General features: G+C 38.5%; 1 protein-coding gene across 1 annotated transcript in view; it reads left to right on the forward strand.

Moving 5' to 3' along the window:
* The first annotated feature begins 3,759 nt into the window (after nucleotides 1-3,759).
* Nucleotides 3,760-15,708, forward strand: part of cxadr (CXADR Ig-like cell adhesion molecule) — a 57,060-nt gene continuing 45,111 nt past the window's right edge. The window contains exon 1 of the mRNA XM_059351737.1: nucleotides 3,760-3,915. Within this exon, the coding sequence (XP_059207720.1) occupies nucleotides 3,864-3,915 (52 nt within the window). The 5' untranslated portion in view covers nucleotides 3,760-3,863. The remainder of the gene's footprint in view (nucleotides 3,916-15,708) is intronic.

Here is a 15,708-nt window from a genome sequence, read left to right on the forward strand (position 1 = left end):
GACGAAATACTCTGGCAACAAGGACAGGGGAAGACAAAGACTATACACACACACACACACACACACACACACACACACACACACACACACACACACACACACACACACACACACACACACACACACACACACACACACACACACACACACACACACACACACACACACACACACACACACACACACACACACACACACACACACACACACACACACACACACACACACACGGGAGGGGAACACAGGTGGAAACAATCAGGAATCAGACCATGACACAGGAGGAAGGGCAAGTGACCTGAAACGAGAGGGAAGTTACTTTTCAAAATAAAACCAGAAGTTACTTTTCAAAATAAAACCGTAAATTCACAGGACAAAAAACCCAAGACAAGACATCCCTCACCGCGGTGTGACAAAATGTATATTTAAAAACAAAATGCTTTACAAATTATAACATCAGGTACAAACATTTGCATGCAATGACAAAATCAATGAATCAATACCAGCTTGTTTTTGGCGTGTAAGACTTACAACAGAGAACCAGCATAATATATTTTGATCAACATGACAGAAGCAATTGATAAAGTAGGAAACAGCAGAAAATGTAACATTATCATTCACATGAATGGGCCAAAGCATTTGTATTTTTATTTTTAAGAATGAGAATTTTTTTCCCCCAACAATATATACACTACCGGTCAAAAGTTTTAGAACACCCTAATTTTTCCATTTTTTTTATTGAAATTCAAGCAGCAAACTGCCAGAGGTAAATAAAAAAAAGGTAAGGTTAACCAAAACTGAAAAATAATGTAGATTTCAGAATTATACAAGTAGGCCTTTTTTCAGGGAACAAGAAATGGGTTAACAACTTAACTCTATGGAGTCTTGGGCTATTTTTGAATTCTTTTCATGTCTTTGTAAGTCATTTTGTGTCTTTTTTGGTCATTTTGTGACTTTTAGTGTCTTTTTTTAGTCATTTTGTGTCTTTTGGTGTCTTTTTTTGGTCATTTTGTGTCTTTTTTTTAGTCCTTTAGTCCAACATAAAATGTGATTTTGAATCTTTTTTTTACTTTCAAAACACTATCATGCTCAATAAAGAATTTTAAATGTTGCAAATATGCATTCATTTCAGAGTACACTGAGACATTAAACTGCATCATTTTCAATTAAATTCTGGAAAAGTTGGTGTGTTCTAAAACTTTTGACCAGTAGTGTATATTGAGTTTTGTATTACGAAATTGACAGATAGGTCACAAGAAAAATACAAAACAATATGTAATTATTTCTAGAGATAAACATAAAGCTAATTCCTTAAACCACTGTGATATACTTGGTTTACCAATGTTTATCCATGTTAAAGCAAGCACTTGCTTTGCCTGTAGCAAACACAAATAAAGAGAAAACTTGTTCCTGGTGATTTATGTTTTGCCCCTCTGGGTATAGACCAGGGGTCGGCAACCTTTAGTAATAAATGTTGGCCAAAAAGAGATAATACATGTTGGAATGGAGCCACAAACCTTATTTAGCACCTTGCAATGAAGATAAAGGAGCCTACTAAGTCTAAATTAGCCTCGCAACATTACTAATAGGTCATAATGAGCTTTAATTAATGTGATTTTGTCAGAATGCAGTGAGGACCCGAGTGCAAATGAGAGGCTAGACACCAAAAAAAAATGTCTCAGGAGATTCAGAATCGAAAGGGAAACACAAACCAGGTGTGAAAATGGCAAAATGTAGAGGTTAAGGCACCAGCTGTAGAGTTTTGTAAGCTATGATGCACATTTTAGTTGTAATGCTGTATATATAAGTTGCACATTTTTACAATTGTAGAATACAAATTGCTTTTGGCCTTCACCAATGATGAATGAAAATTACAATGTACGGAATAATTCATTTCATTCATTCATAATAAAGGACACTCACCTGTTTGACCAGGCGCTACAGGTCACATAAAACACAAACAAACAGACTGAGGGATAACTTCTTTCCTCGAGCTATCACCACCATAAATACTCAAAACAAGTAGATCCATTCATAACCTCTATCCGTTTTCTATATCTGCTATGTTTTATTCTGTTACGTTTGTGTGCATTTACCACTCCAGTCCAATATTGTTCACTTACTGTCTAGCAAGTGCAATTACCCTCTAAGTTCAATAATATTTATAGTGCAATAATATTTATATTCATATTATTTAATAACATTATCTCTGTATGCTACCTCCTCATTCTCCTCCTTTTCCATGTACGTACATAGCTATTTATTCTATATTCCTATATTTTCATGCCATTTCGATTATTTATTCTTGTTTGCGATATTTTTTTATTTATAATTTTGTTGTATTATATACAATGACAATAAAGGCATCAGGGCATCAGGTTGCCTACCACTGGTATAGACCAAGTAAAAAAAAAAGTGAAATACAGGTACATCTCAAAAAATTAGAATATCATGAAAAAGTTCAATATTTTTTGTCAATCATTTCAGACAGTGAAACTCATATTATATAGATTCATTACGTGTATATTTCAAGCCTGTTTTTCTTGTAATTTTGATGATTCTGGCTTAGAGATAATGAAAACCCAAAACTCAGTGTCTCAGAAAATTAAAATATTGTTATTGTTGGCACCTTTCCACTCTGGTAAAGGTACCAAAAGCTGCTTCAATGACCATGGTGTTACTGGGCTGGACTGGCCAGCAAACTGGGCTGACCTCAACCCCATAGGAGTCTATGGGCTGTTGTCAAGAGGAAGGTGAGAGACACCAGATGAGCTGAAGGCTGCTATAAAAGCAAAATGGTGCTGTAGGCTGATCTCCTCCATGACACCAAGTATTAATGCAGTAATTCATGCAAAAGGAGCCCAACCAAGGATTGATGTATAGAAATGAACAGACTTTTCAGAAGTAAAATATCCTTTTTCTTTATTGATCTATTGATCTTATGTAATATTCTAATTTTCTGAAACTTTTGTGTTTTCATTATCTGTAAGCCATAATTATAAAAATTACAAGAAAAACAGGCTTGAAATATTTCACTCTATGTGTAATGAATAATGCATGAGTTTCACTTTCTGAAAAAAAAAAGATAAAAAAATTGAACTTTTTCACAATAGCCTATTGTATTTTTGAGATGTGATGAGATGATGTGGGAGCAGAAGAAGACGTTTTGAGAATGGCATTGTGCCGACTGGCAGGGTTCATATACGGGTGCTTGAAATCCTTGAAAGTGCTTCAATTTTAATGTTGTATTTTCAAGGTTTGAAAAGTGCTTGGATTTTGGATAAAGTGCTTGAAAATGCTTGAAATTCTTATGTATTTCTCTTGCAATTTGACTATAGATAATCACATGTTCAATGAAAAAAAAATTAATATTGAGATTAGCAAACTGTACTTTTGGTTGTTAAAAGCGTAAAACCATCGCTGTTGGTATGGTTGAGTGAAATTACCCCTTTTACCATGTAAGTATTCAACATGCAACTTTCAAACGTTGTAAGGTCCTGGAAAAGCTTGAAAATGGACATTGAAAGTCCTGGAAAAGTGCTTGAATTTGACCACTGAAAAAGTGTATGAACCTTGGACTATAAAGTGTAATGGAAACAGACTGTATATAAATGGAAACCGGGAGCGCTTCCGGTTCCTGTCGGCAGATGGCGACACCGGATCTGCTTTTGGGAAGACCGCGTGTCACGTGACAGCCTGCGGCGCGCTCCGCTGTGCACCTGCAGAGACCGAGGAGGAGGAGGAGGAGGAGGAGGAGTAGAGGAGTTTGGATGCTTATGTCGAGCTGGACTGCCGCTTTTCACTCGAACTCAGCACAAGTTCTCACACCAAGTTTCAGTGGAGAAGTGGAGGAATAGCTGACAGGGATGGAGCTTTGGATATGCCGGTTCTGCTGTGTTCTGTTGAGCCTCTTTACAGGTAAGTTTGTGACTCGGTGAGCTTCTTTCACTCCAATGGATATTTTAGTTTAAAAAAAAACAAAAAGGGCGGCGGGTACAGCCTCTGGTCAGCCATGCAGCGGTACAATGACGTGAACCGCTGGCGTTTACACCGAAACTTGCCCGTTTGGACAAGTTAAAAACGCTGAAAACTTTAGGTTACGTTAAATTCCCTCAAGTTAACACGGTTGCCATTGAAGTGGCTCATTGGTTATCCAAACCAAATCTGAGGTTAAAGATTTTAAAAGAATCTGCTCCGAGTAACTCCGACCCAGGGTCAGTTTTTAGTGAGCTCGCACACCAGAACAAACCGACTTCCAGGGTTCATATACGGATGCTTGAAATCATTGAAAATGCTTAAATTTTAATGTTGTATTTTCAAGGTTTGAAAAGTGCTTGGATTTTGGATTAAAGTGCTTGAAATGCTTGAAATTCTTTCTGTATTTCTCTTGAAATCTGACTATAGATAATCACATGTTCAATGAAAAAAATACTAAAATGAATATTGAGAATAGCAAACTGTACTTTTGGTTGTTAAAAGTGTAAAACCATCACTGTCGGTATGGTTGAGTGAAATTACCCTTTTTAGCATGTAAAACATGCAACTTACAACCGTTGTAAGGTCCTGGAAAAGCTTGATAATGGACCTTGAAAGTCAATGAAAAGTGCTTGAATTTGGACTTTAAATGAAATAGTTTAAATACAAGCATTTTAAATTATTTGTGAAATAATACCTATGTACTAATGTGGCTTTTAGACGCGGACAGAAAGTCAAAGAAAGCCAAATGCATAAAGTTTACTGACATTATTGCATGCATTGTTATACATATTTTAATCTAAAAAATCTCATTAAAGTGACAGTGGTTTGGTTTGTGGTTTTACCGGGTAAACCATGCTAGATTATGTGGCTGCCTTGAGGTTGCTTGTTGCACTGAATGAATGGTGATTCAAATGTGTTTTTAGGTTCCCACAATGATTAGATGCTGTTTTTTAAAGGGTTTTTCCCCTGATACCAAAACTCACTGTATTTCCGTGTGTTTTGCTGTATCGTCTGGTGGTCAACACAATGGCTTGATCCGCTTTTAAACCTGTGGCTACAGGACTTCAAAGTGCGGCCTTTTTTTTTGTCTGCCATCTGCCAGCACTGCTGACCCCCACCACTCACCCACCACCACCACCACCACCACCACCACCCCTCCCAGCCCCAAATCCCAGGCTATCACATGTAACTTAACCACATGTTTGCTCCTGTTGACAGCTTTGTTTATGCTGGTGTCATTTACTTATTCAAACCTTCCAATGTCAAGACCCTTGTTTGATGAAAGTTTAGTCCCCGTGACCCTCATCTGTTAGGGCTTTTGTTGTTTGTTGATACTGTAGGTGGGCTGATAACAGGAGGGCTGGTGAAACCTTTGATCAGTTATTTTTAAACCTTCCCTGCTTGTGCAAACATATAGTCAATTTAAAGGTCTATTTTAAACTCTATTCTTCATTTGAGTAACTTCTTTAAAGGACAAGTCAATAGTATCAATAGAGTCAATAGAGTCAATAGTATCTGTTGACTTCATTTTGGGTACCACTAGTTTACTTTTAGTATTTTTTTTAATATTCAAACTAGTGGCCGACCGATACAGGTTTTTAAGGAGGATGCCGATACCGATTATTTTGACATCAGTCTTAACCGATCCCCGATATGTGCTGCCGATTTTTTTTTTTTTTGCAGATTCTTGAAGCCGATATTGCCTTTTCTCCCTCCATTTACATGATAAAAATGACACAATGATAACAAATGTTCCACAAGTCTCAATTTAAACAAAAAGATAAACATTTATTAACAAAACAAACAAAACATATCAACAGTTGGATAGCAAGCAATGTGTATGTTGTTATCGGCCTGGAGGTGGTGGCGCCTCAGATGATCCACATTTTTGATGTGTTTTTCTTTTTTCCGGTACCAGCACTCAACTCACCAGTGAATGGCAAATGTTGGCTACTTAATTGGCAAACTCATGCACAAGTAAAAATTGCAAATGTCGTCCCGATATATTGGCCGGCCGATATATCGGTCTACCTCCAATTCAAACCATCAGTAAGTAATAATGCAGTTGACAGCTTTTTATTTATGGATGTGGATAAGAATAGTGCAGGAAAAATATTCTACTTATTATCAAAATGTTTAAAATCTGGCAGTTTGTTCTTAGAGTGTGTAATTGAGGCAATACATGTAGAAAATTATAAAATATCCTACATATGATAATATTGCTACTTGTTACCCATCTCAAATGTATGTGAGTTAGTCTACTTTACTGCTGCTGTAGCAAATGTGTGACTTAATTGGTATGTGTATGGGTGTGGCTTCCCTGGAATTTAGACTGAAACTCACTGATCACTCCTCCCACTCACACAAACAATAATGAGAAACTTTTGCTACAGCATTGCATTCAATCAGCGGCATCCCATGGCAGTTATTGAAATATTTGTTGATTTTGATGGGAAGCCACAGAGCCATGGTTAGAGCAGAGGCATTCCTGTCTGCTGATTAGTGAGAAACAGTATGTAATGAAGAAGCGCTTTGTTTAGGATCATCCAGCACATCTCTCTCTGTAAAAACTGGGGCATTGAGTGGAATATAAGGTGTGTGTGTACAGTGTGTAGTTTAGCCTTCTTTTGTCTCCTGATTCACATTGTTTTGTACACTTGTTTGGCCTCATTACCATCTTAATGGCATCAGGGCCTCGTCATTTGGGCGCTGTTCCACTTCAGCAGACAAGAACAGTATCTGCCAGACTCGTAGAATTCTTTTAACATGGCTTAGTAATACACAGTAATATGCTAACCGATCTTAGATGGCAAAACAACAAATTGGGTCTTTCTGCTCCATTTTCTTTGCTCTGTTTGTGCACGAGGCACTGCATAGAATATAGTGTCGACAAGAGCAATACAGTTGCAAGAGGGAGATCAGAAATCCTTGAAATTGCGGTCCATGTAGAGGATTTAGAATCTGTAAAAGTGCCGTTTGTATTCATCCAACTGTCACATTATAAGTCAAGTTTGCTGAACAATTTGATACAAGGACGGGCAAAGGAGAAGACTTTCTGGGAATGTTTGTATAAAGAGTCGTATTTAAATGCATCTTTGATGGCCTCCGCTTTTTGAATTCTTTGAGGTGCTGTCTTTTAATATGAAATTGTTATCAGAGAGCTACAGCTTTTGGGTCGGCTGTTACTCTTAACAATCCCATCAGATACTGATGTAGTGCAAACAAGGGCAAGGGCAAACACGCTACAGTGGTCCAAAACATTCCTGAAAGCTTCAGCTTCAGTAATGTTCCCACTTCAAAAGTGCATAGCAAAAAATATAACAAAGGAAACTTGCTGCAGAGAGCCATAACAAATACATTACCAGCAAATACGCTGGTGATGTGAAATGACGCAAAGTCAAAAACACATAAACGAAACAAACGAAAACATTCTTTTTCATTTCTGTGCTGTTGTTGTATTTGTTTTGGACTTTATATGTGTTTTTGAATTGGTATCATTTCTGAAGCTGCAGCATGTTTTTCCTAATGGAAATGTTTTTGGTCATTGATGAACTTATTAGTGTAGCTCAGATTCTTTTGATAATCTATTAATTGTTGTAAGTTTTATTCATGCAAAAATGACTGGGATGTCACTATTTTCTTACATTTTATAGACAACAGTAATCATTTTCAGATTAATTCATAGTCAGGAAATTGTTTGTTGTAGCCCCAGTTGTAGCACGTTTGCCCTTGTCAGCCACCACTAAACACTGCTCAATTCAAAGGCTGACATATGACAGGAGTATTATTTTCAGAGTTTATCTGAATGAAAAACATTCACCACCACGGTCTCAGCTAATCTGTTTCAAAGAGCGTCTCCAGGAAACATTATCTGTTTGTCAATCATTAAACAGTGTGGTTAGCCCTGTCTTGCATGTTTGTCCACTTCTTCCCTCATTAATTAACTCAACCTGTTGATTTTCTCTGTACTTTATATACTGTATGTTTGAGTCCATGCATAGGACCTGAACAGTATTTTCCACTTATAACTTGTCCTGGTGCCCCGTCCACTCCTGGCTGTTCTGGGTCAAGAGTGAAACCACTGACCTCAGATAAACAGAAACCTACTGAACCTTTGAGCAGGCGCACTACGTAGTTACCTGATAAGACTGCAACCAAAGGCCCTGGCCAGGAACTGGTTGCCTAGTTACCTTTTTGAAAACAGACACGCACACTCAAGGGAGTGTACTTGTGCATATGTGTGCTCTGGTTGTTCTACAAAACTACCCTCCCCCTCGCTTGCGTGTATGTATTAGGTTCTCTTTTACAGCAGATAACTCCTTGTTATTTCTGCAAAAAAAAGGTGTTGAATTTTTATTGAATCTCTTGATACAATGGCAGCTTGTTTAGTAAGTCTTGTCAGACGAACAACTGCTCTCACTCTTACACCAGTGAGGGTATTGATAAGGTGTTTGGGCTTATTAAAAAAAATACTTCCAACTAGAAGGAATGGTGGAGGCATGTACACCACAGATTAGGGCTGGGCAATATCGATATCATTAATCAATCAATCAAACTTTACTGCAGACTCCAACGTCCAAATAGACATAGACATACAATCACATACAGTACACAAAACAAACATACAGTGTAAAAGGCATTATATCACCTAATATAAAAAAAAAATGCATATGCAAATTGAATAAAAAGGCATCTAATAAATAATGGCAGTAAAAAGTGGCATATAAAAACAGTGCTTATACACTTCCTGTAAAAGACACAAATACCAGAGTTTCCACATATAGTATTGGTGTCTACCAGTACTACACCTTGGATTGGTCAACTGTATAATAAGATTATTCTGGGAGTCCTGCAGTCTACATATAAACATATATATGAGTCTTCTCAGGGTGTCCTGGAAGGTGTTTATCCCTAAATCACAGATATATAAAAAATATATCGATATATTTTTAAATGTAATATGGAATTAGACTATATCCATATAGTTCAAATTTGCGATGTGATCCTTGCGCCAGGCAAGCTGCTTTATATATGAATGCTGCCCTTACTAGGGTTTGTCATATTTAGTTATTTTCTCATGTTTCTTATTCTTTTCTCAGATAAAATATTTATTTCAGAAAAATATTTCATCAGCTATTTTTATTTCAGATATGTTTTTGTTTAAATGTGCACTTTTGTTCACTTAAATAAACGGTACCAATAAAACTACATATGACATGTCATATTTGGCTTTGACTGAACATTTGCTCTCACTTCGCGATAAAAAATATTGGGATACATATCGTATATCGATATTCAGCGTAAATATATCGGGATATGACTTTTTGTCCGTATCGGTCAGCCCTACCACCGACTGAGTTATTGTTATTGGCCCCACGCAGACAGTTATGGCTCGAGGTGACATTCACTTGTCATGACCAAGCAGTCTAACGCCACTCCTTGCCTCCTGTTGGCTGAAACATGTTGCAGCCACAGCTTCAGCCACCCGCTCTGCCTGGAGCCCCCTGTCCTTGGAAATAAAGCAGGAACATGTAGAATCAGATTACACTCCAGGGACATTGCTTTGTCCTCCACGATCTGACGACGGGGACGACCGCACATGAATATTCACAGCCCTGGACGTTAATATTTTAGCATGCCAGTGCCGCACAAGCCCTGTGCCAACTCCTGTTCACCTATTTGGCAGTGTGAAACGCTGATCCCGCCTCTGCCTCGCCACATTACCCTACCTCTTCCCACTTTCCCCCCGCATTTCATATCTGAATTACTGAATGAACAAATTGCTGCCTGCTAGAGAATGAGTGAAAATGATTAATAGTGGTGCTTGTTTCTGAGTCTTGTTAATGGCTGTGTAGCCACTCTGTATTCAGAGCTCGTTCTTTTTTCACAGGTAGCGACTGAAGCTGCCTTCTGAGCTGCTGCCAATGCATGCTAGTGGGGAGATTTATTGGCAGTATTATACCTGAACTCTTGGGTCATAAAGGCAATGTTACATTGACAGATATTTCAAGTTTGTATGTCTTCTAACTTCTACAACACTTTGGACACAGTATTGGTTTACTGACAGCACAGGGGTCCCCAGAGACATGTACATAATTAATTTACTAAGTGTAGCTTGTGATCAGTTTTGCCTTACTTCATAAAGGTCATGCATTAGTGTGTGTGTGTGTGTGTGTGTGTGTGTGTGTGTGTTGGACCCAGGGGACCATGATTTATTGGTCAGTTTGCTTTTTCTGTCCAATCAACAGTCTAAAACCCAAAGTTATTCAATTTACAGTCATGTGAGAGCAAGGAAAAGCATCAGATTCTGCCATTTGAGGAACTGAGACCAGCACTTTAATTTTTCTTGATAACTAATGATAATGACTTTGTGCTTTAATCCCAATTTGCAACATGACTTTGAAAATGAGAGCATATCATTATATTGTGTTGCCAGGCCTAGTTGTAACAGCAGCATGTATTGGAAAACTATTTCTCATACTTGGAAAAATCATTGTGGTTGCAAGGTTAGGGACTTGACGCTAAGTAAGCAAGCGTCAATATGTGGTGAGAGAGCAATTTTTTACTGATGAATTGACCATCTGCTAAACTGTATTACAGTATTCCCCTAAATAGCAAATGTACCATCATTACTTAGCAACCGTAACTAGGCCTGACAGTCCTGTCAAGCTTTGGATTTATTAACATATCAGAGCAGTGAGCATGGGGCTGTAGTATGAGAAACACTTAAAGGGGTTTGAAGAACAGCAAGATGTGTAAGGATTGGATTCAACAATGTGTTTGTCTGCTCTGATGCAGGCTGCAAGCATTAGGATGGCCTGGTTATGAATCCCACTGCATTTATTGGCAAGACGCCCTGTGCATCAGCCTGATTGGTTGAGGTTAGGTCATTGACCTCCAGTGGTTAGGATCGGGCACGTTAGCTTGCCCAGTTCACTAGCGTAACGCTAATCTCGACAGTAGTTACGTAGCGGAACCAAGACCAAGGAGCAGAACGTTAACTAACCACAGCACTTAGGCTACGTTCAGACAGCAGGGCTTAATGCTCAATTCTGATTTTTTTGTGGAATCCGATTTTTTTGCAAGGTCGTTCACATTTCCAATTAAATGCAACTTGTATGTGATCTCCAGTGTGAACTTTAAACGTACCAAAAGTGTCCCGCATGCGCATTGGAGGACACGACGACGTCACACGCTGCGAGCGTGCCAAGTGTTTGAGTTGCATGTCAAAAGATCAGATATGTATCGGTTTTAGGACCACATATCCAAGTGGCCTGGATCGCATTTGAAAAAATCGGATCTGTGTCGTTCAGACTGTCATTAAAAGATCAGATGCAGGTCGCATAGGGGCGATAAAATCGGATTTGGGTCACTTCAGGCTGCAGTCTGAACGTAGTCTTAGTGTTATGCTTATAAAAAGCCCTGGTCATAATTAGCGCTATTAGATTAAATGTAGCATTAGCAGCTCTGTCTTGCTCTTTTGTCTGATATCAGAAGTTTTACTCTAACAACCCTAGCCAATAGTACATGACACAGCGTTACATTTTGCCAAACACATCAGTTGATCCTCATCCCAAAAGCCCTAACAGCACTCTTTTGTAACAGTAATGTTAGAAGTGAAACATGTTTGAACACAAACCAGTATTTCATCTGAGCAACAAAACAATTTTATATTACAATGCTCTTACATTGTTCTGCATCATACCTAAAATAATACTATTAACTTCCTCAATACAAGAATAATGCTGTTTGTTAAAGCTACATGACTTCCACATAGACCATTATGTCATTATGTGAGACTGCTGAATTGTTTGCGTGGTACACAATGTAGATTCAGCTTCAGTGTTTTAGCAATGCATCATGTATGTATTCATCAAGTGCTGGTTTAAGACCATTTTACAATGTTCTCATTTGAAAAACAAGTCAGACAGAAACGTGTAAAGGTCAGATGGAGATGGTTCCAGCTCCTGTTAATGTTGATTAATCAGCAGTCATTGGCTTGAATGAGAATCCAGCTTTTTCCTGTGCCAGTAATCACAGGACCTACTGATTCCATTTTCGAAGAGTAAATGTTTTGCAAATTTTCAAAGTACATGTTGGACAGAGATTGTACTGAGCGAGACATTTCTTCTGCTATCCATGTAACCTATCAGTTGAAACAAGGTCAGTGCAGCGCTGTTTTTCCCCGCTCTCTCGAGTCCATCGGTCATCATCGCTGTGGCACACTGTAAGGGCGATAAACACGCCCAAAGCACATTCATCACGTAGCCACTTGATGCCCAACGCTGCAGCGCCCACAACGCCCTCTGCTCCTAATGAGGAATAATGGGCTCTGTGACAAATAAGCTGTTCACTGTGATGATAATAAGGGTGTTCATGTACCTCATATCTCAAATGAACATCGCTAGAATACATTCTTCGGTAGATAAACATAGAAGCACACCAGCCGGAGAAGAAGATTTAAAGGATTTTTTGACACAGAGTGGTGTAAAATAATTTGGAAAAAGTTATAAAGTATAACTTTATGTTTCATAAAACTTTAAAAAATGATGTGGATGCTATACTTAAGGCACAAATAGTTTGTAAACATGGCTTAGAAGTATGATAAAATACAGTTTTTCTTGGATATTGTCACTGTTTCCAAATGGTTGATGTCTCTTACTGAATTTAGTGTCTCAGACTGTAGACATTATAGCACACTATGTGTTTTTCTTCTTGAATGGAGTGACTTAACTGTTTAAAGCAGGGATTCCCAAAGTGTGGTGCGTGCACCCCTGGGGGTGCGTGAGCTGCTGCTAGGGGGTGCGCGAGATAAAAAAATATAATGGGGGTCTGATAATGACACAATTACATTTCATTTTTGCATCTATTTTTTGGTTATTTGGTAATTTTAACATGTATTTTTGGTCAATTTGTGTCTATTTTGATAATTTTGTGTCATCTTTGGTCATTTTTGCATCTATTTTTGGTTGTTTTTGATCTTATAATGAAGCGTAGAAGAAGTTAGCTTCTTGTTCTTGTATCATTTTTCCAACCTGTTTTATGATGACTGGGTTGTGTTCACCCCACGCTCATTTAAATTTGCTGCAATTTTTGTTCAACGCAGCTCAAATATTTTACATTTTCCCAACTGATCTGCTTTCTGCCTCTGATCCTGAGCCTGTCATCATCCTCCACCTTTAATATGGCTATAAAAACTCTTATTGCATTTTGTTTTTTTTGAAGGTGTGGGGGATTGGCGGTGCGTCAACCCAGTTGGGACATAGAAGGGGGTGCACGGCTGAAAAAGTTTGGGAACCGCTGGTTTAAAGGGATAGTTTTTTTTGGAGATATCAACCATAGAGATGACTGCCTTATCTCAAATATAATGGACCCACATGACATTTAACTTGTGTTCCTCAAAACTTGACCTGGTTACTTCGGGTAATCTACAGACCTTGTTGTGAGCCATTTCATGGAGGAACTATTTTCTTCCTACTAAACTATAGCCGACAACAATGTCATCACACAAAAGGAAGTGTGCATCCATCACCGACAATGGGCTCAACATTAGCAGAAAATGAATAGTGTCCTCCGGCTGACGTGTAACATTTCCTGGAACTATTCCTTCTCCGCTGTGATACAGTTGGCAGGTTGGCAGTTAAGTAGAAAATGAATAGTTTCTGAATGCCATCTGGGTCCATTATATTCAAGAAAAGGCAGACATCAACAGCAGATATCTCCAACACTTGGCAAGTCACACCAAACACTTAAGTTTAAACAGCAAGTATCCAGGTCTGTAATGCTCTACTCTACTTCTAGTCCTTTCCCTTATGACTATGTATTCTGGTTTGTTTTTGCATAATATTCTCACGGCATCTGAGGCCATCTCAGTGTGAGGATACACAGTGTGGCAGGCAGGTCTCCAGGGTGCTGCATCTGCAGGTGCTAGTGTGTAGTCTGCTCCTGCTTACCTGCTAGGTAGGTGTCAGCTCAGCTCTACACATGCTTGAAACCACGTTAGGTTATGTTTTGTGCAATGTTAAAGAACTGGGCTTAGTTGTAGGCTACACAGTGGGGAAAAAAAACTCACTTTATCCTGTACAACAGACCTGACAATTCATTCTGACAACAAATCTTTTGTTGCCACTGCTGACTTCCAATGGATGCACCATTTTAGAGATAAGCATTGTATATTGTATTGTGCATGTCACATTATTATCAGGCAGTGTCCAGACATTGTCTCACACACAACTGAGTTGTGGGAAGATGATTATATTTTGTCTTCCAGCAGTAAGCCCCCTCCCTCGTCGCTGAGAACATTAGAGTTAATTGTGTGTCTAATCTTGAAAAATATTATGCCTCAGAAAATAAGGGACATAAGCAGAAGGTGGGGGGGATTTTGGGAGGAGGAGGAGGAGGAGGAGGAGGAGGAAGGGGTAAAGCAGCTGTTGAAGGATCCATTTTTAGCACCTCTATCTCATTGAAAAACATTACACATTGTCAACTGTGGGTATGGTGAAAAAGGCAAATAAGTGTTGTCTGCGGAAAGCTCCTTTCTTGATTCAGTCCCACTCGATTTTGCTCCCTGTGGTGTTGATATTCAAGTCAGTCTTTTTCTGTCTTGGTCTGATGCTTAATCATCATGTCAAATTATATAGTTATGCTAATAACTCCTGCCCATAGAAAATAAGGGATTTGTTATGAAAAATGCCAGTTGCCATGTACAAAATCCTAGTCTGAACAGTTTTACAGGGGTATGATTGCTTGTATTATAGATTTTAGAATTATTTTAAAGCGGTTGTGTAGATGCCGGCCGAATCTTGTTAGGAGCGTTAAAGGAGTATTGATACAAAACGACACAGAATTAGACCCAGAAAATCCCATTTCTTGTAACATTTGTTGCCTCATAATCAAGTCAATGCTAAACTGAAGCCAAAAACTGGAATGCAAATCCTTAGAATTTGGAATCTGTAAGGGGGTCAAATATTAAATGTAGGTTTTAACGTTTATTCTGGACAAATGTACATCTTTTACCACATCTGTGGATTGTTTATGCGGCATCAAGCATTTATACAGGCTATGGATATGTTGGCATGTGTTGGAAGATGTAAAGAAAGGAAAGCTACTGTATGTTCAAGCTGTAGGATTTTTGCAAAATGGCACTAATCTGCTTTGGAAATATGAATGCAATGAAACACTTGGTTTCATGAAAGAGCATTACATGAGATTAGATTAGATGAAAGCTTTCCCCATGGGTCAGCGCTGTAAAGAGAATTAAAAAAAGCAACATACCCTTCTGATCTTGGGATAACTTGAAATGTAAAAATGGTAAGAATGAACATTTGGATGAAAACATTTCTTTGAAGTCTCATAATTTAATGGCCTTTGAGTCCTATAAAGGGTAATGCTGTGATCTAATTTCCAAACCAAAAACTCAGACAGCGTGCTATTTTATGTTGAGGCAATTTAGGAGAACTGAATTTAAGTGCAAATCTATATTGTAGTTTATACAGGTCTTCACTGCTTTCAGATGACTTCCATTTACTAAGTACAGCTTTACAACCAGGTGTATAAAAAACGATTGTGGCTGTCTGCCACCTCCCCTTTCTTCCATTTACATTCAATAAAATAGTCTTTTCCTCAAGTTATCACTCCTGGGTCGTTGCTGGATCTATAGGTATGATGGCAGGGACATCTGCTACAGTTGGTTATAGAAAAGGCTCAGCGGCTGACCCACAGCAAGGTCAGCAA

This window comes from Centropristis striata, chromosome 15 (genome assembly GCF_030273125.1).
Source record: "Centropristis striata isolate RG_2023a ecotype Rhode Island chromosome 15, C.striata_1.0, whole genome shotgun sequence".
Taxonomy (NCBI): domain Eukaryota; kingdom Metazoa; phylum Chordata; class Actinopteri; order Perciformes; family Serranidae; genus Centropristis; species Centropristis striata.